General features: G+C 48.3%; 1 protein-coding gene across 2 annotated transcripts; it reads right to left on the bottom strand.

Annotated features, from left to right (window-relative positions):
* Nucleotides 1-277: 277 nt before the first annotated feature.
* On the bottom strand, nt 278-20,925 carry LOC140719866 (NACHT, LRR and PYD domains-containing protein 3-like). Of its 2 annotated transcripts, XM_073034791.1 has the most exons (14): nt 20,395-20,925; nt 19,278-19,481; nt 15,338-15,434; nt 13,006-13,365; nt 12,264-12,430; nt 10,167-10,338; nt 10,002-10,067; nt 6,754-8,488; nt 1,951-2,037; nt 1,625-1,795; nt 1,299-1,469; nt 974-1,144; nt 651-818; nt 278-486 (listed from the first exon to the last, which is right to left on the bottom strand). In XM_073034791.1, the coding sequence occupies exons 3-14, from the start codon at nt 15,345-15,347 to the stop codon at nt 399-401; spliced, it is 3,366 nt and encodes a 1,121-aa protein (XP_072890892.1). In that variant the 5' UTR covers nt 15,348-15,434; nt 19,278-19,481; nt 20,395-20,925; the 3' UTR covers nt 278-398. The 2 variants fall into 2 exon arrangements, with proteins under 2 accessions (XP_072890892.1, XP_072890893.1); XM_073034792.1 differs by lacking the exon at nt 20,395-20,925 and having other exon boundaries at nt 19,278-19,659.
* Nucleotides 20,926-21,380: the final 455 nt, after the last annotated feature.

Genomic DNA, 21,380 nt, shown 5'->3' with positions numbered 1-21,380 from the left:
AGCAAAAGGATTCTCTCCTGGGACACCGGTGTCCCAGACTGAGCCCCGGCCCCCCCGGGCTCCTCCTGTCCGGGTAATTCCCCGGGGTGTCACGCGGGAGAGTCTGGAACCCGCACATCCGGCGGAAGCTGCGCCGCTGGACAACGGGCGGAAATACGTCACTGCGGGAAAGCTTCCGATATCCCCGAGCTCGAGACCGGAGCCGGTTCCGTTAAAACCATTGGGAATTACCCCCGGCGCGCGGCCATTAAAGGTAAGGGCGGGATTTAAAGGGGAGGGGGAGTTAAAGGGGAGGGGGATTTAAAGGGGAGGGGGTGTTAAAGGGGAGGGGGTCGTTAAAGGCGCGGGCGGGGAATCGGCTCCATCACGCGGACGGGGATGTTCACACATTCAGATGTTCACAGTTCCACAGTCAGTCCGGATCTGACTCCCTGTAGAGGTCTCAGTTCCTTCTCCCCGGTCTCAGTGAACCGATTCCCCACCAGCCTGAAACAGATGGGAGAATAAAGATGAAATAAACAGATTACACAACAGTGTCAGTAACAGGGGACCGGGGTTAATGTTTCAACAACACTCACAGACAAATATCACCAGAAAACCCGCGGATCCGCTGACATTTTATCACATTGGATATTAACCCAAACACTCACCCGATCCGCTCCAGACTCGGGAGTGTCAGTATGAGGCGGCGGAGAGCGGGGACAGATCGGTCTGTCAGCGAATTTGATCTCAGGTCCAGCTCCGTCAGTGATTTGTTTGTACTGAGAGCGGAGACAAGATCCTCGGCCCCAGAATCTGTGAGACCGACACTCTCCAGCCTGTAGATGAGAGAGAGTGAGGGTGAAGGGTACAGAGAGACAGGAGACGGTACAGATCCTCAGTGTTTATCAGTAACACAATTACTGATCTCATTATTGTTCAGTATCAGACACCCAGTGATTGTAAACACAATCTCCCACAGTCTGGTACTTACCACAGTTTCTGCATTTTACACTCCGGGTTCCTCAGAGCCCCAGACACCAGTTTCACTCCTGAATCTCCCAGTTCATTATAACTCAGGTTCAGCTCCGTCAGTGATGGTTTTGTACTGAGAGCGGAGGCGAGATCCGCGGCCCCAGAATCTGTGAGACCGACACATTTCAGCCTGGAAATGAGAGAGAGTGAGGTGAAGGAAACAGAGAGATAGGAGATGTTACAAATCCCCTGTGTTTATCAGTAACACAATTACTGATCACATTAATGTTCAGTGTCAGACACCCAGTGACTGTAAACACACTCTCCCACAGTCTGGTACTTACTCCAGTTTCTGTATTTTACACTCCGGGTTCCTGAGAGCCGCAACCAACAGTTTCACTCCTGAATCTCCTAATTTATTATAACTCAGGTCCAGCTCCGTCAGTGTTGGGTTTGTACTGAGAGAGGAAGCGAGATCCTCTGCCCCAGAATCTGTGAGACAGACACCACTCATCCTGGAGATGAGAGAGAGTGAGGGTGAAGGATACAGAGAGACAGAAGACGGTACAGATCCCCAGTGTTTATCAGTAACGCAATTATTGATTACATTAATGTTCAGTGTCAGACACTCAGTGACTATAAACACAATCTCCCACAGTCTGGTACTTACACCAGTTTCTGTATTTTACACTCTGGGTTCCTGAGAGCCGCAGACACCAATTTCATTCTTGAATCTCGCAGTTTATTATCACTCAGGTCCAGCTCCGTCAGTGATCGGTTTGTACTGAGAGCAGAGGCGAAATCCTCGGTCCCAGAATCTGTTAGACCGACATTGTTCAGCCTGGAGATGAGGGAGAGTGAGGGTGAAGGACACAGAGAGACAGGAGACGGTACAGATCCCCAGTGATCATCAGTAACACTATTACTGATCACATTAATGTTCAGTGTCAGACACCCAGTGACTGTAAACACAATCTCCCACAGTCTGGTACTTACCACAGTTTCTGTATTTTACACTCCGGGTTCCCCAGAGCCGAAAACACCAGTTTCACTCCTGAATCTCCCAGTTCATTCTCGCCAAGTCTAAACACAAACAGACAACTTGATGAAGAAAGTGATACAAACCGAGGGTCTGAGGGAATTTCTTTCACGCGGATATTTCAGGAAACATTAAACCCTTCCGTAAATCACTGATTGGATTTCCCATCACTGTCAAAGTCTCTCACTGCCCAGCTCCAGGGTATTCACCCAATGTCAATAATTTAGTCTGTTGCTGTGACCCTGTGAACCCCACATATTCCGTCTCATTCACCATTGGCAAGAAAAGTGAAGTGGGATGGGGAACTGAGTTCCCTCAGGTCGAAGGGGGATAGAAAAGAGAGATCCTACGGGAGAAATGGAACGGGAAGGAGTGATCCCACAGGAGGAAGGCGGATGGTGAATTGAGATCCGACAGGAGGAAGAGGGAATGGGAAGAGAGATCCCTCAGGAGGAAGGGGATGGGGAGGAGAGATCCCACGGGAGGAAGTGGATAGGGAAGAGAGATCCCTTAGGAGGAAGGGGATGGGGAAAAGAGTTCCTACAGGAGGAACGGGGATGGGGAAGTGAGATCCTACAGGAGGAAGGTAGATGGGGAAATATGATCGCTTGGGAGGAAGAGGGATTGGTAAAGGAGATCCTTCACGAGGAAGGGGATGGGGAAGGAGAGATCTCACAGGAGGAAGGTGATGGAGAAGAGAGATCCAACAGGAGGAAAGGGATGGGGAAGAGAGATCCCACAGGAGGAAGGGGATGGGGAAAAGAGTTCCTACCGGAGGAACGGGGATGGGGAAGTGAGATCCTACAGGAGGAAGGTGGATGGGGAAATATGATCGCTTGGGAGGAAGAGGGATTGGTAAAGGAGATCCTTCACGAGGAAGGGGATGGGGAAGGAGAGATCTCACAGGAGGAAGGCGGATGGGGAAGGGAGATCCCACAGGAGGAAGGGGGATTGGGGAAGAGGTCCCATAGGAGGAAGGCGATGGGGAAGAGAGATCCCACAAGAGGAAAGGGCTGGGGAAGAGAAATCCCACAAAAGGAAGGGGGATGGGGAAGACAGTTCCCACAGGAGGAAGTGGGATGGGGAATTGAGTTCCCTCAGGTCGAAGGAGGATAGAAAAGAGAGATCCTACGGGAGAAATTGAATGGGAAGAGAGATCGCTCAGGAGGAAGGGGATGGGGAAGAGAGATCCCACGGGAGGAAGGGGATAGGGAAGAGAGATCCCACAGGAGGAAAGGGATGGGGAAGAGAGATCCCACAGGAGGAAGGGGATGGGGAAAAGAGTTCCTACAGGAGGAAGGGGATGGGGAAAAATGATCGCTTGGGAGGAAGGGGGATGGGTGAAGGAGATCCTTCACGAGGAAGGGGATGGGGAAGAGAGATCCCACAGGCGGAAACGGAGGGGGAAAATAGTTCCTACAGGAGGAAGGGGGATGGGGAAGAGAGACCCACAGGAGGAAGGGGGATGGGGAAAAGAGTTCCTACAGGTGGAAGGGGGATGGGGAAGAGAGATCCTAAAGGAGGATGGGGGATGGGGAAAAATGATCGCTTGGGAAGGAGGGGGATGGGTAAAGGAGATTCCACACGAGGAAGGGGATGGGGAAGAGATATCCCACAGGAGGAAGGGGGATGAGGAAGCGAGATCCCACACGAGGAAGGGGATGGGTTATCGAGATCCCAGAGGAGGAAGGGGATGGGGATGAGAGATCCCTCAGGAGGATGGGCATGTGGAAGAGAGATTCCACAGTAAGGGGGATAGGGAAAGTAATCCGACAGGAGGAAGGGGATGGGGAAAAGAGATCCCACAGGAGGAAGGGGGATGGGGAAGAGAGATCCCACAGGAGGAAGCGTGATGTGGAAAAGTGATCCCGCAGTAGGAAATTTGGATGGGGAAAAGAGATACCACAGTTATGGCGGGATTGGGAAGAGAGTTCCCACAGGTAGAAGGGGGATAGGAAAGAGAGATCCTGCAGGAGGAAGGGGGATGTGGAAATGAGATCCCATAGGAGGAAGGGGGACTGGGAAGACGGATCCCACAACAGGAAGGGGGATGGGGAAGAAACATCCCACAGGAGGGAGGGGATGCGGAAATGAGATCCCACATGAAGAAGTGGGATGGGGAGAAGAGATTCCACAGGAGTTGGGGGATTTGGGACGAGAGATCCCACTCGAGGAAGGGGATAGGAAAGAGTGATCCTGCGGGAGAAATGGAATGGGAAGGAGAGATCCCACAGGAGGAAGGCGGATGGTGAATGGAGATCCAACAGGAGGAAGAGGGAATTGGAAGATCGATCCCTCAGGAGGAAGGGGATGGGGAAGAGAGATCCCAAGGGAGGAAGGGAATAGGGAAGTGAGATCCCACAGGCGGAAGGGGATGGGGAAAAGAGTTCCTACAGGTGGAAGGGGATGGGGAAGAGAGATCCCACGGGAGGAAGGGAATAGGGAAGAGACATCCCACAGGTGGAAGGGGATGGGGAAAAGAGTTCATACAGGAGGAAGGTGGATGGGGGAAAATGATCGCTTGGGAGGAAGGGGGATGTGTAAAGGAGATCCTTCACGAGGAAGGGGATGGGGAAGAGAGATACCACAGGAGGAAGGGGGATGGGTAAAGGAGATCCCTCACGAGGAAGGGGATGGGGAAGAGAAATCCCACAGAAGGAAGGGGGATGGGGAAGACAGTTCCCACAGGAGGAAGAGGGATGGGGAACTGAGTTCCCTCAGGTCGAAGGGGGATAGAAAAGAGAGATCCTACGGGAGAAATGGAACGGGAAGGAGAGATCCCACAGGAGGAAGGCGGATGGTGAATGGAGATCCGACAGGAGGAAGAGGGAATGGGAAGAGAGATCCCACGGGAGGAAGTGGATAGGGAAGAGAGATCCCACAGGAGGAAGGTGATGGAGAAGAGAGATCCAACAGGCGGAAGGGGATGGGGAAAAGATTTCCTACAGGTGGAAGGGGATGGGGAAGAGAGATCCCACGGGAGGAAAGGAATAGGGAAGAGAGATCCCACAGGTGGAAGGGGATGGGGAAAAGAGTTCCTACAGGAGGAAGGTGGATGTGGGAAAATGATCGCTTGGGATGAAGGGGGATGGGTAAAGGAGATCCCTCACGAGGAAGGGGATGGGGAAGAGAAATCCCACAGAAGGAAGGGGGATGGGGAAGACAGTTCCCACAGGAGGAAGTGGGATGGGGAACTGAGTTCCCTCAGGTCGAAGGGGGATAGAAAAGAGAGATCCTACGGGAGAAATGGAACGGGAAGGAGAGATCCCACAGGAGGAAGGCGGATGGGGAAGAGAGATCCCACGGGAAGAAGTGGATAGGGAAGAGAGATCCCACAGGAGGAAGGTGATGGAGAAGAGAGATCCAACAGGCGGAAGGGGATGGGGAATAGAGTTCCTACAGGAGGAACGGGGATGGGAAAGTGAGATCCTGCAGGAGGAAGGTGGATGGGGAAAAATGATCGCTTGGGAGGAACAGGGATTGGTAAAGGAGATCCTTCACGAGGAAGGGGATGGGGAAGAGAGATCCCACAGGAGGAAGGGGCTGGGGAAGAGAACTCCCACAAAAGGAAGGGGGATGGGGAAGACAGTTCCCACAGGAGGAAGTGGGATGGGGAACTGAGTTCCCTCAGGTCGAAGGGGGATAGAAAAGAGAGATCCTACGGGAGAAATTGAATGGGAAGAGAGTTCGCTCAGGAGGAAGGGGATGGGGAAGAGAGATCCCACGGGAGGAAGGGGATAGGGAAGAGAGATCCCACAGGAGGAAGGGGATGAGGAAGAGAGATCCTACAGGAGGAAGGTGGATGGGGAAAAATGATCGCTTGGGAGGAAGGGGGATGGGTGAAGGAGATCCTTCACGAGGAAGGGGATGGGGAAGAGAGATCCCACAGGCGGAAACGGATGGGGAAAATAGTTCCTACAGGAGGAAGGGGGATGGGGAAGAGAGATCCACAGGAGGAAGGGGGATGGGGAAAAGAGTTCCTACAGGTGGAAGGGGGATGGGGAAGAGAGATCCTATAGGAGGATGGGGGATGGGGAAAAATGTTCGCTTGGGAGGGAGGGGGATGGGTAAAGGAGATTCCACACGAGGAAGGGGATGGGGGAGAGATATCCCACAGGAGGAAGGGGGATGGGGAAGCGAGATCCCACACGAGGAAGGGGATGGGTTATCGAGATCCCAGAGGAGGAAGGGGATGGGGATGAGAGATCTCTCAGGAGGATGAGCATGTGGAAGAGAGATCCCACAGTAAGGGGGATAGGGAAAGTGATCCGACAGGAGGAAGGGGATGGGGAAAAGAGATCCCACAGGAGGAAGGGGGATGGGGAATAGATATCTAGCAGTACGAAGCTGAATCAGGAAGAGAGGTACCACAGGAGGAAGGAGATCGGGAAGAGAGATCCCACAGGAGGGAGGGAATGAGAAAAGCGATCATGCAGGTGGAATTGGGTAAGGGAAAAGAGATCCCACAGGAGTAGGGGGGATGGGGAAGGGAGATCCCACAGGAGGAAGTGGATAGGGTAGAGAGATCCCACAGCAGGAACTTGGGTGTGGAAGAGAAATCTGAGAATAGGAAGGGTAATGGCTGAGAAATCCAACAGGAAAAGGGGGGATGGGGAAGAGTGGTCGCACAGGATGAAGGGGGTGGCATTTGCCACAATACATCTCAATCTGATTTACTGCAGTTTTACCCAAATCCGTTTACTTTGCAACAGCACAATAGAACAGTGTCACAGTTCTGAGTGAGAGATAAGTCAAGTTACCTCAACTCCTGGCACTTGTGCAGCCCAGGTCCCAGCCGCTGGATTCCTTCACACTGAATGTGGCAGTACTCCAGGTTGAGATATTTTATTGTATCACAGAGTCCGATGGCATGAGACAGGACTGCGCAGTCAATAGGGGTCAGTGTCATTCCACTGAATGAAAGTGTTTTCAGAGATCCCAGTGCGTCCTGAGCCAGTCCACGATTCTGAGACTCAAACAGGTAGTGCAATGTGTTCAGGAGTCTCCTTCTACCAGTGTCACCCGTGTTTCTACTCTGGCGTTTAACCTCCTCCTTCACCCAGTCAATCACCCGGCAGGTTGTTTGATGAGGAAATAGACCCAGAAACTCCTCCAGGCCCCGAGCTGTCATTGGGTTGGAGAGACCCGCAACAAAACGGAGAAATACCTCAAATCGCCCATCTTTTGCCTTGTGGGCTTCATTGAGGAATTTCAGGATATCCTCGGGATGTACAGTCAGGAATTGTGCGACTGCAGCTACAAACTCTTGGATGGTGAGGTGTGGGAATGTGTACACCACGCTGTGGGCAGAATCCTCTCTCTCCAAAATCTCTATCAGGAACCCGGACAGGAACCGGGAAGGCTGCAGATTGAACTTGATCAAATCTCCGTCTGCAAACACAATCTTCTTCTCTGACACTCCTCTGTAGGCCATCTGACCAACCCTGAGTAACACATCACGGGGTATCTCAATCTCACGGCCGTGATTTTTCAGGATATTGTAAATATAGTAGGAGTACAGTTGAGTGATGGTCTTGGGAACTCTGAGCGGGTCCCTGACTCTTTGTGTGAAGAAGGGGCCCAGTGCCAGAGCGAGGATCAAGCAGTAGGAGGGGTTGTAGCTCATGGTGTACAGGATCTCGTTCTCCTGCACGTGTTTGAAAACAGCTGCTGCCACAGTCTGATCTTCAAAATACCGGATGAAATATTCCTTCCGTTCCTCACCAACCAATCCCAGGATTTCAGCCCAGACACCGATCTTCGCCTCTTTCAATAAATGTAACACAGTGGGGCGGGTGGTCACCAACACTGAACACCCTGGGAGCAGCTTGCCCTGGATTAAACTGTACACTATGTCAGACACTTCACACCACCTCTCGGGATCTGGGCACTGGTGCTTGGGTTCTGTATCTCTCCGACTATCTGCAAAATCGATTCTGTGCTTGAATTCATCCAAACCATCGAATATAAACAGCAATCCCTCTGGGTTCTTCCAGACCTCTCTCAGGATATTCCCAAAGTAAGGATACTGATCCAGAATCAGTTCCCTCAGGTTTATCCTGCAGTTAATAGAGTTTAAATCCCGGAATTTGAAACTGAAGACAAACTGGAATTGTCGGAATATTTTCCCCACGGCCCAGTCATAAACAATCTTTTGTAACATTGTTGTTTTCCCGATTCCTGGCACTCCGGCTACTGCTGCAGAACTCCCAGATTTGGATTTACTCCGGGAAAAACTGCTGTGGAATAGCTGTGCAGTCTGTATTTTTTCTAACGCTCCACGGAAATGTTTCTCTCTATAACCCTCGTGGTCTCTGCCTCTTGCCAGCAGCTCGTGTTCCACCAGTCTCCGATCTCGAAGAGTAGAAATGACCGTGAGCTTTGTGTATCGATCATCCAGCTGGAAAACCTTCACCTTCTCCCTCATCAGGATCGTGTTCACTCTCAGTGTTTCAGTTTGTGCCCGCAGAGTTTCCATGTGTTTCTGTTGAACATCTTCATGGGAACAAAAACATATTCAAAATGTTAACTAGCTCAACTGACAAAGAACTTTATTACTACATTCCAATATTCAGTGTTTGAGATTACATGAATTAATTCAATGCTTCCAAGGATATTAGAACAGAAAGTAAATTTCTGTTCACAGACACAGGAACTAACAGCGATGATTGTCTCAGAAAAATGTCCAATCATCATATTCTGACACTAATTACTGATGAAGGTGAACATTCCCCGGATATCCTATTGCAATCCTGACTGCAGTGCTGTTACATAATTTCACTATCTTTAAACATTGTTTGCATCATTAACACACGGTGTTATTGCTGACCTGGTGTGGAAATATGGAGAGCAGGACCCTGTGCATTTTGGCAAAACTGCACTCTGGGGAGTAACAGGTGTCCACTGCAAACACCAATGGCATCAAAACAGGAAGAGCGTCAACATTTAGAGAAGGCAGGATAATGGGGTTGAGAGGAATTGCGGAGCAAATTCACTGAGCTGAATGGCTTAATTATCTTCCTAAGTCTGATGGTTTTATGGTGCATCTAGAGTATTGTGTTCACTTCTGCTTGTCCAGCACTGGGGATGATTGGAGAGGGTGCAGAACAGGTTCACCAGGATGTTGCTTGGATTCGGTGCCATGTGAGGCAAGTAGAGCTTTGAGAAACTTGGATTGTTTATTCTGGAGTTTGAATAGAGATCTGCCTGATGTTTATAAGATTGAGAGATAAGATTTTGGGTCCAGAGCCTGTATTTTGCTTTCAACTTAGGATTGATGGCTCATACCAGAGGGCATTTGGTAAAGGTGAAATGGGGTAAATTTAGAGTACATGTGGGCAGATTTTTCACAAGGTTGTGTGTGCCTGGAATTTACAGCCTGGGTCGTGTTGGAGGCAACTATGTCATAGATGCTCCAAGAGATACGTGAATGTGCAGGAAATGCGAGGGTATGGTCAATAGCATAAGAGAGGATAACAAAGTGTTTCTTTTGTTCTTTCCCAGATATATAAAGAGTAAAAAAAGTAGAGGGTTGATATCGAACCGCTGGAAAATGAAGTTGTAGATTTAGTAACGGGTGCAAAAGGAAATGTCAGACATACTCTGTGGAAGTCACTAGCAGAATTCCAAATTGTAAAGAGCATCAGCGGACAGAATTGAGTGCAGCTGCTATTGCGAAGGAGAAGGTGCTTCGGAATCTGAAAGGTCTGAAGAGAGAAAGGTCACCTGGACTGGGTCATACAGTGTATCAGGAGCCTGTCTGGGGTGTGTGGGGATACCCAGAGCGTTAGGACCCGGAGTGGAGGGTTCAGCAGACACAAGGACTGGATTAATACATTAACAGCAGGAACAGCTGGAAAAATACACTTTACAATGTTCAGGCTGCAACGAGAGATGATCTGGGTTGTAACCTGAAACCAGAGATCGCCGAATGATTGATGGTGGATTTTCGTTCCCAGATTCCGCCAAGTCACAGTCTAACATTTGAACAGAGCATTTCATCACTCACCTGTCAGTTCAGTGGGTAACTGAGACAACCCTTGTGCGATGTTTATGTATTCCTCTGGGTAAGGACCTGTTTAAATCAAAAAAAGAGTTCATGAAAACAGAACTAAAATAATCACAACTATTTAGTTCAATGTGCCTTTGTGTTGAGTGCGTGTTTTTAACATACCGAGCTCCTGTATCTCCCTCAGTATCCTGTCCAACTTCGGTAACTCAGTCCTCCACATCACAAAGGATTCCCACATCGCCCTCCGGACAAGGGAGCCTTTGCCATTCACCAAACTGAGGAAGAGTCTGGAACTCTCTGTCCGGTTTCCCTTCTCTGTCAGTTCAGTGACTTTCTATAAAAGCAAACAATTAATTTATTGTGGAATAGATGGACAGACATGGCGAATCTCACAGTTTAATATTCATCCTGGATTAATGAGCTGAGGTGAATTTGTCCGACGGTCCTGATAAGATGAAAAATTAATTTTAGACTGAATGCCTGTTCAACAGTCCAGATATGCAGCCCTTGCACTTATGTCATACAACGATATGACTATTACAGCACAGTAACACAGTCCGTGCCGAGCGCTTACTCTCACCTAGTCCCACCTACCTGCACTCAGCCCATAACCCTCCATTCCTTTCCTGTCCATATACATATCCATTTTTAAATGACAATATTGAACCTGTCTTTGCCACTTCTACTGTAAGCTTATTCCACACAGTTACCACTCTCTGAGTAAAGACGTTCCCCCTCGTGTTACCCCTAAACTTTTGCCCCCAACTCTCAACTCATGTCCTCTTGTTTGAATCTCCCCTACTCTCAATGGAAAAAAGCCTATGCACGTCAAATCTATCTAACCCTTCATAATTTTAAATGCCTCTATCAAGTTCCCCACTCAAACTTCAACGCTCTAAAGAATAAAGAATTAACTTGTTCAACCTTTCTCTGTACTTAGGTGCTGAGACCCAAGTGACATTCTGGTAAATCTCCTCTGTACTCTCTGTATTTTGTTGACATCTTTCCAATAATTCGGTGACCAGAACTGTACACAATACTCCAAATTTGGGTTTACCAATGCCTTGCACAATCTTAACTTTACTTCCCAACTTCTATACTCAATGCTCTGATTTTTAAAGGCCAGCATACCAAAAGCTTTCTTCATCAACCTATCCACATGAGATTCCACCATCAGGGAACTATGCACTATTATTCCAAGATCACTCTGTTATACTGCATTCCTCAATGCCCTACCATTTACCGTACATGTCCTATTTTGATTAGTCCTACCAAAATGTAGCTCCTAATACTTATCAGCATTAAACTCCATTTGCTATCTTTCAGCCCACTCTTCTAACTGGCCTAAATCTCTCTGTAAGATTTGAAAACCTACCTCATTATCCACAGCGCCACCTATCTTAGTATCCTCTGCATACTTAGTAATCCAATGTGCCAGCCCATCATCCGGATCATTAATGGATATGACAAACAACATTGGACCCAGGACAGGTCCCTGAGGCACACCACTAGGCACCGGCCTCCAACATGACAGTAGTTATCCACCACTACTCTCTGGCATCTCCCATCCAGCCACTGTAGAATCCATTTTACTACTTCAATATTAATACCTAACAATTGAACCTTCCTAACTAACCTTCCGTGCGGAACCTTGTCAAAGGTCTTACTGAGGTCTGGTACACTGATAAATACAGCAGGTGTGAGAGGAGAAGGTGACTCTGAATCTGCAGTTCCCAGTGCTCTCCACCTGAACAGCTGAAACAGATCTACTGAAGACAAAGGTCTGAATGAGGTCCGGTACACTGATAAATACAGCATGTGTGAGAGGAGAAGGTGACTCTGAATCTGCAGTTCCCAGTGCTCCCCACCTGAACAGCTGAAACAGATCTACTGAAGACAAAGGTCTGACTGAGGTCCGGTACACTGATAAATACAGCAGGTGTGAGAGGAGAAGGTGACTCTGAATCTGCAGTTCCCAGTGCTCCCCACCTGAACAGCTGAAACAGATCTACTGAAGACAAAGGTCTGACTGAGGTCCGGTACACTGATAAATACAGCAGGTGTGAGAGGAGAAGGTGACTCTGAATCTGCAGTTCCCAGTGCTCCCCACCTGAACAGCTGAAACAGATCTACTGAAGACAATTCAGAGATCAAAGTCTTTAATGCCAGGTAGAACTCCTAGCAAGTACAGGAGATTAATATTGATCACTATTCCCTTTGATACCAGAAGTTCAGTGACAATACTCTAAATACACTCACCTCATTTTCTTCTCTACTGAAATGTCCCTCCTTTGTCAACATCCAACCGAGTCGTTCTACTTTCTCTTCAATTGCATGTTTCAGTCTCTCCCTGTAGAACTTTGTCAGTTGGTACAGTCGATACTCGCCCCCCTCTGCCAGGAGGTCGGAGATTGTAAACTCTGGCTCTGCGAATATAAAATGGGAATGTAGTCACAAACTCAAATATCGCTTGTCTCCACTGCTTCACCAAACTCAACAAACCAGTCATCTCTTGAACCTCAATGTTTACCTGCTTTCAGCTGGAAACACGTATTTTGCCCTAATCTCCAACACTGGCCTTAAAAAACCGACCCATCAATGCGCTGTGCTAGACGTTCCCAGAAGGAACCCATTCACCAGAAACCTGTCTCTCCCACGGTCCCACCCACTCACCGATTTCAGTTTAAAATGGGCAATAGATGTTGGGACTGTCAATGATAGTCGCTTCCCAGAGATACTCTCTCTATCCTGTCGAATACATTTCCCATAACTCATATCCTGGAAATACTCTCTTATCCGGAGAGCTGCATTTCCTCCGATACACACCCTGGAAATCCTCAGAGCAGGTAGGACATTTCCTGTAGTGCGGTAACCGGTGCCACACTACACCGCATGCACCACGCCCACACTTTCCCCTCTCTGACCAACCCTCCAACAAGGAATCACATTTACCCACTTCCCACGTCATTCTGCGAACACATCACCCTCATGCTTCACTCACCCGCTCCCTGTTGGGCACTTGACAATTCCGTGTTTGATGAGTTTCCGAGCTGACAGGCAGTCGCCTCAGTTGTGCTGGTTCCAGGGCCCTGCTCAGTGTCTCTGACGTCACTGTCTCTGGGCTGACAGGCAGTCGCCTCACTTGTAGCGGTTCCAGGGTCCTGCTCGGTGTCTCTGACGTCACTGTCTCTGGGCTGAATTTGCTCCTCCTCCTCTGCGGCCGGATCGCATTCCATTGGGACATTGCTCTCAATCTGACCCTGCTTTGGAACCTTGCTTCCCGTGTCCCGATCATCTTCCCTCGATGAGCTGCCTGGTAAGAGCCTCTTGTGTACTTTCTGTACCGGATTTAATTTCCCACCTGCAGTAAATGATGAATTGCAGGTTTAGAGTGATTTATGCTCGAACAAGGATTCACAACGGGTGTCTGCAATGGAGCCGGGACTCCGGCTGACCGGATTTGGAGAGGGACTGTGCTGGTGAATGTAAACCACCCTTCATGTTAGGTCACCATCCCGATAAGCCAGTGAGTGGACACATCCACTCCCAGAAAAAGAAATGGATAAACACAGTAATACTGATCACCGACTACGCATTAGCTGAACACACCAATAATCAGCGGTTATTAATGGATCGGCATCAGGTGATACCGGGAATTATCACTGGGATTATCTCCCACAAACATAAATCTCCCTGGATCACAAACTGTCAGTCACCTGTATCACTCACAGACAAGCCACTGGATTACTCGGGGTCCGATCCTCCAGATCGAACGTTCTCCGGTTGCTTTGTCACACACTGTCTTGTCCCCCGGGTCAAAGACTGACCACTGCCTTGAGACGGACAACGTCCAGTCCCCTGGGTTACAGACTGAACATAACCTTGAAGCCCATGATGCCTGGTCCCCTGGGTCCCATCCCGTCTCCTGGATAATAATCGTCATGTAGCAGCTATACAAGTCATTGACAAAGGGAGAGTCTTGCGTACATTTCTAGCAGCTAAAAGGCTCGCTGAGAGAGCTTTACAGTTGCTAATCTACAGGATGGACGTGATTCAGCTTGAAGAAGTGTCGAGGATATTGACAAGTCCGTTACCGGATGGGGTTGTTTGTTATCTGGTTCGGCTGAGACAGTTTGCCCCGGATCACGGGAGCATGAAGGGTAAACTTGCACACGTAAAACAGAATCAGAATCAGGTTTATTATCACCGGCATGTGACATGAAATGTGTTAACTTAGCAGCATTATTTCAATACAGTACGTAATCTAGCGGGAAAAAAATAATAATGAATAAAAATGAGAAAGATGATGATGATAATAATAATAATAATAATAATAATAATAATAATAATAATAATAATAATAATAACAATAATAATAATACATAAAGTAAACCAATTACGTGTATTGAATAAATTAAAGAAACGTGCAAAAACAGAATGACTGTATATTTTTAAAATAAATGAACTAGTGTCCAAAGATTCAATGTCCATTTAGGAATGGGATGGCAGAGAGGACGAATCTGTTCCTGAATCACTGAGTGTGTGCATTCAGGCTTCTGTACCTCCTCCCTGATGGTAACAGTGAGAAAAGGGCATGCCCTGGGTGCTGGACGTCCTTAATAATGGACGCTGCCTTTCTGAGACACCGCTCCCTGAATATTTACAACTTCCGGCAGCTTCTCTCGGTCCTGTGTAGTTGCCCCTCCATACCAGACAGTGACAGACCGATGCAGACCACAAATGAAGTGTCTCCTGATCCTCAGCCATTTCCAAGGCTAGCAATGTTCTCGGCTCGGCTACAGAAAACTGAGTTCGGAAAACTCCCCTCATCTACTTTGCGCAGCGAGGGGGGAGTTGAGAGCTGCCCTGACAAAACCTGAAGTGTTGTATTATCGCACAATCTCTGAAATCCCAGAAATGCTCTTGTCACCTGTCTCTGAATTTTATAAATGAATGTTGAAGATGTCTTTCACCTCTAAACAGGCCCTGATGTGCAAAAAAACCCTGAACGTAGACTTTTACATAACAAACAGCACCGCTGTCACATTCCTGTTCGTGTTTCACTCTCAACCTGCTGATTGAGGGTCTCCGGCTCCTTTCACTCAGGTGAAGCTTTGCCTGGTGAGCGGAGTCATTCGACCATTACTGGTGTCAGGTCCCTGCGCTGGAACTGTTGGACCGATCGATTATACAAAGTCATTTTACCAGTGGGATCAATGACACTGCTTGATTAAACTTTTTCTCTGCCCTGTTAGCGCCTGTGTAAGCTTCTTCATCTGAACTATTGTGCACCAACAGGGCAGGTTTAGTTATAAAGATCCAGGTGAACATACCTGTAGCCATTCTGATTCTGACTGACGGTTGTTGATTGTCGTCGTCTTGTTTACACTCTGATCCCAGTGCAGGACAGCCCAGCCTGCTGGTGATGCCCTGAATTACACACAACAAGCAGACAGTGAGTCAGAGAGAGTTGGATTACTTTGCAAATGTGACAGTACAGCCATTCTCTGTATCAGAGCCGCAGTTCGCATCAACTCCCAAACCATGTTTGTAAGTCTGTCCAGTGATACCTAGAGCATTCTTCCGATAGAGGCACAGAGCAACAGAGCACAAATACGGACCCTTCAGCCCATCGAGACGTTTTCCTCCTGGCCTCTTCCTTCCATCTTCACATCCCAACTGCTTCTGGAATTATACGATTGTGTCTGCCTCATCCGCTTCCTCTGGCAGTTCCCGCCACATAATCACCAGCCTCTGCATGAAACCGTTGCTGCTCGGGTTGGTTTTGGAATCTATTTACCATCCTCTCCCCATTTAGATCCCCTATAAGCGACGATAATATTCACCGTGAGTACCATCTACTAATTGTCTGTCATCGGCGAAATTTCTGGTCAAGCCTTGTGCACTTGCATTGTAATCATTGCTATCAAAAAACGAATATCAAATGTCCCAACCTGTAGCCTCGCGGTACACCACTAGTTACCCTCTTCCACTCTGAGGAGAAACCTTCATCCACCACTCTTTGCTTGCTCGCTTCAAGGCAACTTTTGAACCCAACTAGCTCTGTCTCTGTACCGCATGGGACGTTATCTTCCAGACCAAGCTGTCATGAGGCAGCTTGCCAATGTACAATACTCACTCCCCCACTCGCATTGACAATCATCTTCAAAAATCTTTAAAAAAGTATTGTTGAACACAACTTTCCATGCACAATGCCATGGTGACTCATGATCAGTCTTTGTAGAACTCTGTAGATATTCTGTGTGTGACTGGTCCATATTGTGGAAAATTGTCTCCGGCACCTCACTTTTTTTGCTTATTTCGGGTTACCAGGCAAGGTTGTCCGCTTAGTCCATTATTATTTGATATTGAGCTGGAACCTTTGGCAATTGCTATTAGAGAATCACCTAACATTTTTGGCATTACTCGCGGGATGGATATCCGTAAGTTATCATAATATGCAGACAACTTGTTCTTATACATTTTTGATCCTGAGAAATCCATTACTGCAGTTATATCATTGTTGGCTCAGTTTAGTAATTCTTCCGGGTATAAACTGAATTTTAAGAAGAGTGAATTGTTCCCCCTAAATAGGCAGGTTCCAATTTACAGAAATTTGCATTTTAAATTAGTTACTGTTTATTTTATATGCTTAGGGATTAAAATTACAAAAAAAGGATTTATTTAAGGTTAATTTTTTACCCTTAATTGATCACATTAAATATTTGTTTACTAAATGTTCACCATTGTCTTTATCATTGATAAGTCGGATTAATGGTATTAAGGTGATTTTTTCACCTATGTTCTTACATATATTTCAAGCGGTACCAATTTTTATTCCGAAATCTTTTTTTGACAATGTTCATTGAAAAATTTCTTCATATATATCCGGCAGAATAAAAATTCTAGGTTTGGTAAAAGACATTTACAGAAGTTAAAAAAAGGAAGGTGGATTGGCATTGCCAAATTTTAGATTTTATTGCTGGGCAATTAATATCCCATATTTGATATACTGGTCAGCGACAGTTCGCCTGTTCAAAGTCCGAGAGTCCGCACACATGCGTACCCTTCTCATCTTCTTCCGGGCCACTACTATTGGGGACGCATAGGGGCTTCGGGACTCAGTGATGATTCCAGTTTCTTTCAACTTGCACAAGTGTTGCTGCTCGTCTTCCACATCTGCTGGGGCCAGTCGCCGTGACCTCTCTCTGAACGGGGTGTCCTCAGTCACTCGGATGATATGGCGAGTGCTCTTGGAGCAACCCACATCAAATTCGCCAAGAGAAAAAACATCTTCCAGCTTCAACATCTTCTCCACCAGCCTGCGTTTCTGCTCCGGTGACACAGGATAATCCCCAAAGTTAAAGGCCTCAGCGGTCAGCTTTCCTCTGTTTTCCAATCCTTCCCCCTTAGTAGCCGTCACAGGGGCGCTAGACATTACCGTCACCGGGAACAAATGCGCCAGCAGGATCCCTCTCTTAAAGGTGATTTCTCCTGCCGTAGTGTTCCTGACACTCACGGCCATCCGCCTCGCAGGTACCACCGCTGGCCTCTGCACTTCGGGCCTCACCAGCACCCCCGCCGGAAATCGTGTCTCCCCCTCGAGATCTTCTTGGGCGCCAACTAACAGGGCTTCGCCCGACGGCACTCCGGGGAATCTGGGGGTCCGCATCACTAGTGCCACCTCCCCTGGTCGTATCACTTTAGACCACCCTTGCGTACACCACACCGACACTCGTTTGCACTCAGGATCCAGCTCGAAACACCGCTTGAAACACTGGGTGTACCGAGAGGGTCTCCAGCGCCTTCTCCTTACCGGCTCCCAGGAGCCGTCGCACCAGAGGGGAGTTAGTCCCCACCAGAAGGGCAGAGCGACACCTCTTTCCGCTGGGTCTGGACAAACAAACACCAGCGTCTCAATGGCTTCAGACACTCACACATCACCCTCCGAAAATTCCAATCTCACTGACAGGAATACGGATTATCACCCTCACTCACATCCCAAATCTCCAGTGCCTCAAATGGGGTTACTGACAAGTGCTTTAGATATTTGTTGTAGAACGGTCGGTGCAATAACGTAACCTGACATCCTGTGTCGAGGATGGCTTTTGCGTAAACTCCCTCTATCGGTAGGCCCACGCTGGAACGGGGCCCCACCAGCCCAGCCGGAATAAAGGCTTGGGCTTTCGGTGGTCCCCTTGCAGATTTCTGGGAACGTGTTCCTCCAGAGACTCCAGTCCGTTCCCTCACAGAGTCTCTCCTAAGTTTCTGACTCCTCTCCGTTCTTATTCGCCCAGGGGCTTGCCCACCTCGGGACGTCTCGCTTCTCACAATCCCTCCGAAAGTGTGCCCCTTCCCCACAGCTGTAGCACACCCCCGACTGTTCACGTTCCCGCCGGAAATGCCCCTCTTTCCCACAGTTATAGCACACGCTACCAGTGGCCCCTCCTCTCCCGGGACGCCCGCCACTACCAGCCCACTGCGCTGGTCGTCCCCCGAAGGTTTACTCTCCCTGTCCTTCCCCTCAAACAGGGGGGTCCCGGGTTGTCGGTCCTCAACCCGGCCACCACTTCCCGTACCGTTGAGGATCGCTCCCGGTGGCCCGACCCCTTCTACGGCCCAACGCGCTCTCTTCCTCCCTGTACTACAGTAAACAATGTTACAGTAACTCTGGAGTTCGCCATTTACTATCTGGACTCAGATCTTTACTGTCAATATACCACGCAGAAATCGGCCACTCAGCCCATCCAGCCTTCTGCCCCGTACAATAAAATCATGGCTTTCGCTCCGAAATACCGCCTGCCGCCTGTCTCTTTCTGTAACCTGCCCCCCCTCCCCTTTTCCCACCACCGCCTCCACCCACGCTGTTTACTGTGTTCCGTGGCCTTGAACAGAATCAAAATCTTTGCTTCTACAGGATGTCGAGCGGATCAGTTGGAAGCACCCACAATAAACACAGTCTCAAAGGAAAATATAACATGCATTCATCTGAAATGACAAGCTTTGGAAACGGGAAACGTGTTGTCCAAACAGAGTTTTGACACGCTTGCTTTGAAATCGGAATCCTTGGTTTCAGATCAGTTTTTAATCGTGGCATAAGCTGTGGAAAATCTCAGTAATGCTGACAAGAAAGTGTAGGATCACAAATCATATCGCCGCCGGAAGGGATTAAAATGGAGCGAATGAGTTAATAATCACCGATGCAAAACACAGATCATGGATCGATTTGAAATAAAGATCGGAAACAAATATCAGAAGCTGAATTATTCTCACCTTAATTCACTAAGAATATTCAGTCTTCGTGCGGATATATTTTCATGTCGTTTTCTTCCAGCTTCATAGCAGAGAATCGGGCGAGGAGCCGGTGCTGCTGTTCTGTGAGACTCACAGCGCGACTTTCTGTGTGCAAGTTGCTGCCCGTCCGCAGGACGGATTCCGACACGCAGACATTCCTCGGATAAGGGAGCGGCGTTTCAGCTGAAAACAAATCCAACCGGTTCAACATTCCTCCCCTCCCTTCAACTGCCAGCAAAGCAGGCTGAATATTGTAGTCAAATCTTACTGTTCCAGGGGGATATCAATAAAACTCGGTGACAGAGGAGAGAAAGTTCCCCCGTGTCAGCAATCTGAATGCCGACTTGTCACAATTGTTATCAGACTTTGTGAGTTTCCAGTATTCTAATTCATCTCAACACCTAATCATCTGTGGCTTTAATATCTTTCTTTCTATGAAAATATAAATAATGGAATTAGCCGATCTGCCACATTCTTAACTGAGACAATCCAAACAGTAAAATCTCACGTTTTATCTGTTGTTTTGAGTAGTTAGTTTTAGTGTGTGTGTGTGTCAGTGTGTGTGTGTGTGTGTGTGTGTGTGTGTGTGAGTGTGTGTGTGTGTGTGAGTGTGTGTGTGTGTGAGTGTGTGTGTGTCAGTGTGTGTGTGTGTGTGTGTGTGAGTGTGTGAGTGTGTGTGTGTGCGTGTGTATGTGTGTGTGTGTGTGTGTGTGTGTGTGGGTGAATGTGCGTGTGTGTGTGAGAGACAGAGAGAGAGAGAGAGAGACAGAGTGAGATCACAGAGAGAGAGAGAGAGAGAGAGGAGAGAGAGAGAGAGAGAGAGAGAGAGAGAGAGAGATCAGAGACGGAGCCCTGCCCCGTGGGACATTTCGGATATCACTGTCGGTGTGAAAAGTTCTACAGTACTGACTCAGTAGAAACCAATAGGACAATGTTTTGATTGAAGGTAATGACGTCGCTTCTCCTAATCCGTTTGGTCAGTAATTAATTCGTTAACTTGAACATTTCAGAGCTCCTTCCTGCCATTGAATTCCCTCCCGGTCCGAACCCCGCTGTGAACGCTCCCTGGTTCTGAGGAATCGGAGACAACACTTACTGCGATGTTGAAACCGGACGGAGTTCAGTGTGGTCCCGGGTGAGCGGCGTGCTCACCATGTACAGAGATTTCAGTCTAAGCTGCTACCTCCGAGGCTATTTGTTTATACAGTGTCTGTCGGGCATTACAGATACACTGGTCCGATTGAGCTGGAATAAGCGTACATGGCCGCAGTTCTGGTGCGCGCACCCTCTGCGGAACGGGGTATGTCCGACAGCGGGGGGAGACGGAACTGGGGGCAAATAGAGGAACCACAGACAGGAATATCAAAGGCAGCGTTAACCGTCTCTCGCGGACGCAGGTAGGTTCTGTGTGAACTTCCGCGTAGGTCAAACAATTTCCCTCCTTGCAGTTCCATCACAACCAATGGGGCGGAGGTTCTTTGTTTAATTCAGCGAATCCCAGTCCGAGGATTTGATCCATCTCGGGTTCTGGAAGGTTCTGAGCTCCACCCTGTGTGAGAACGAGGCTTCCCAGCTCAGGACGAGTTTCAGCTGAAACATCCCTCACCTGTCCAGGTGCAGGGAGTCGCCTTTCTGCTGAACTCAAACAAACACGTTCGACAATTTGCCCCCACAGGATTTCTGAAGGTCTTCAGTCATATATTTTCCGAGAGCTTCGCGATTCTGGAGAGTTTTTGACATTGGTAATATTAAAAAATTATTAATATCCCATTCGCGCAGCTGTCGCCACAAGAAACCTGTGGTCCACGGTTGACATCAATTCACAAGGAACGGTTGTTGATCCACATCTTGTCAGACACATTCGTGGAAATTCTCCCTTTTAAAAGTCGCCTATTGCGTTGGTCTCGAAGTTTGCTGAGGGAGCGGATGATGGACAGATTACAAATGGGCCTGGAGGGACCGACACACTGAGGAGTGCAAACACCATGGGGACTGGGGTGCACATCACTCATAGTAGATGTTGGTTTTACAGTTCGTGTCGGAAAATATCTCCGGCAGAAGTTTAGATTGACTTCCGGGAGA

Source organism: Hemitrygon akajei, unplaced genomic scaffold, assembly GCF_048418815.1.
Source record: "Hemitrygon akajei unplaced genomic scaffold, sHemAka1.3 Scf000033, whole genome shotgun sequence".
Classification (NCBI taxonomy): Eukaryota; Metazoa; Chordata; class Chondrichthyes; order Myliobatiformes; family Dasyatidae; genus Hemitrygon; species Hemitrygon akajei.
Note: the sequence above shows the minus strand (reverse complement) of the source record. Positions and strands in the feature narration are given on the sequence as shown.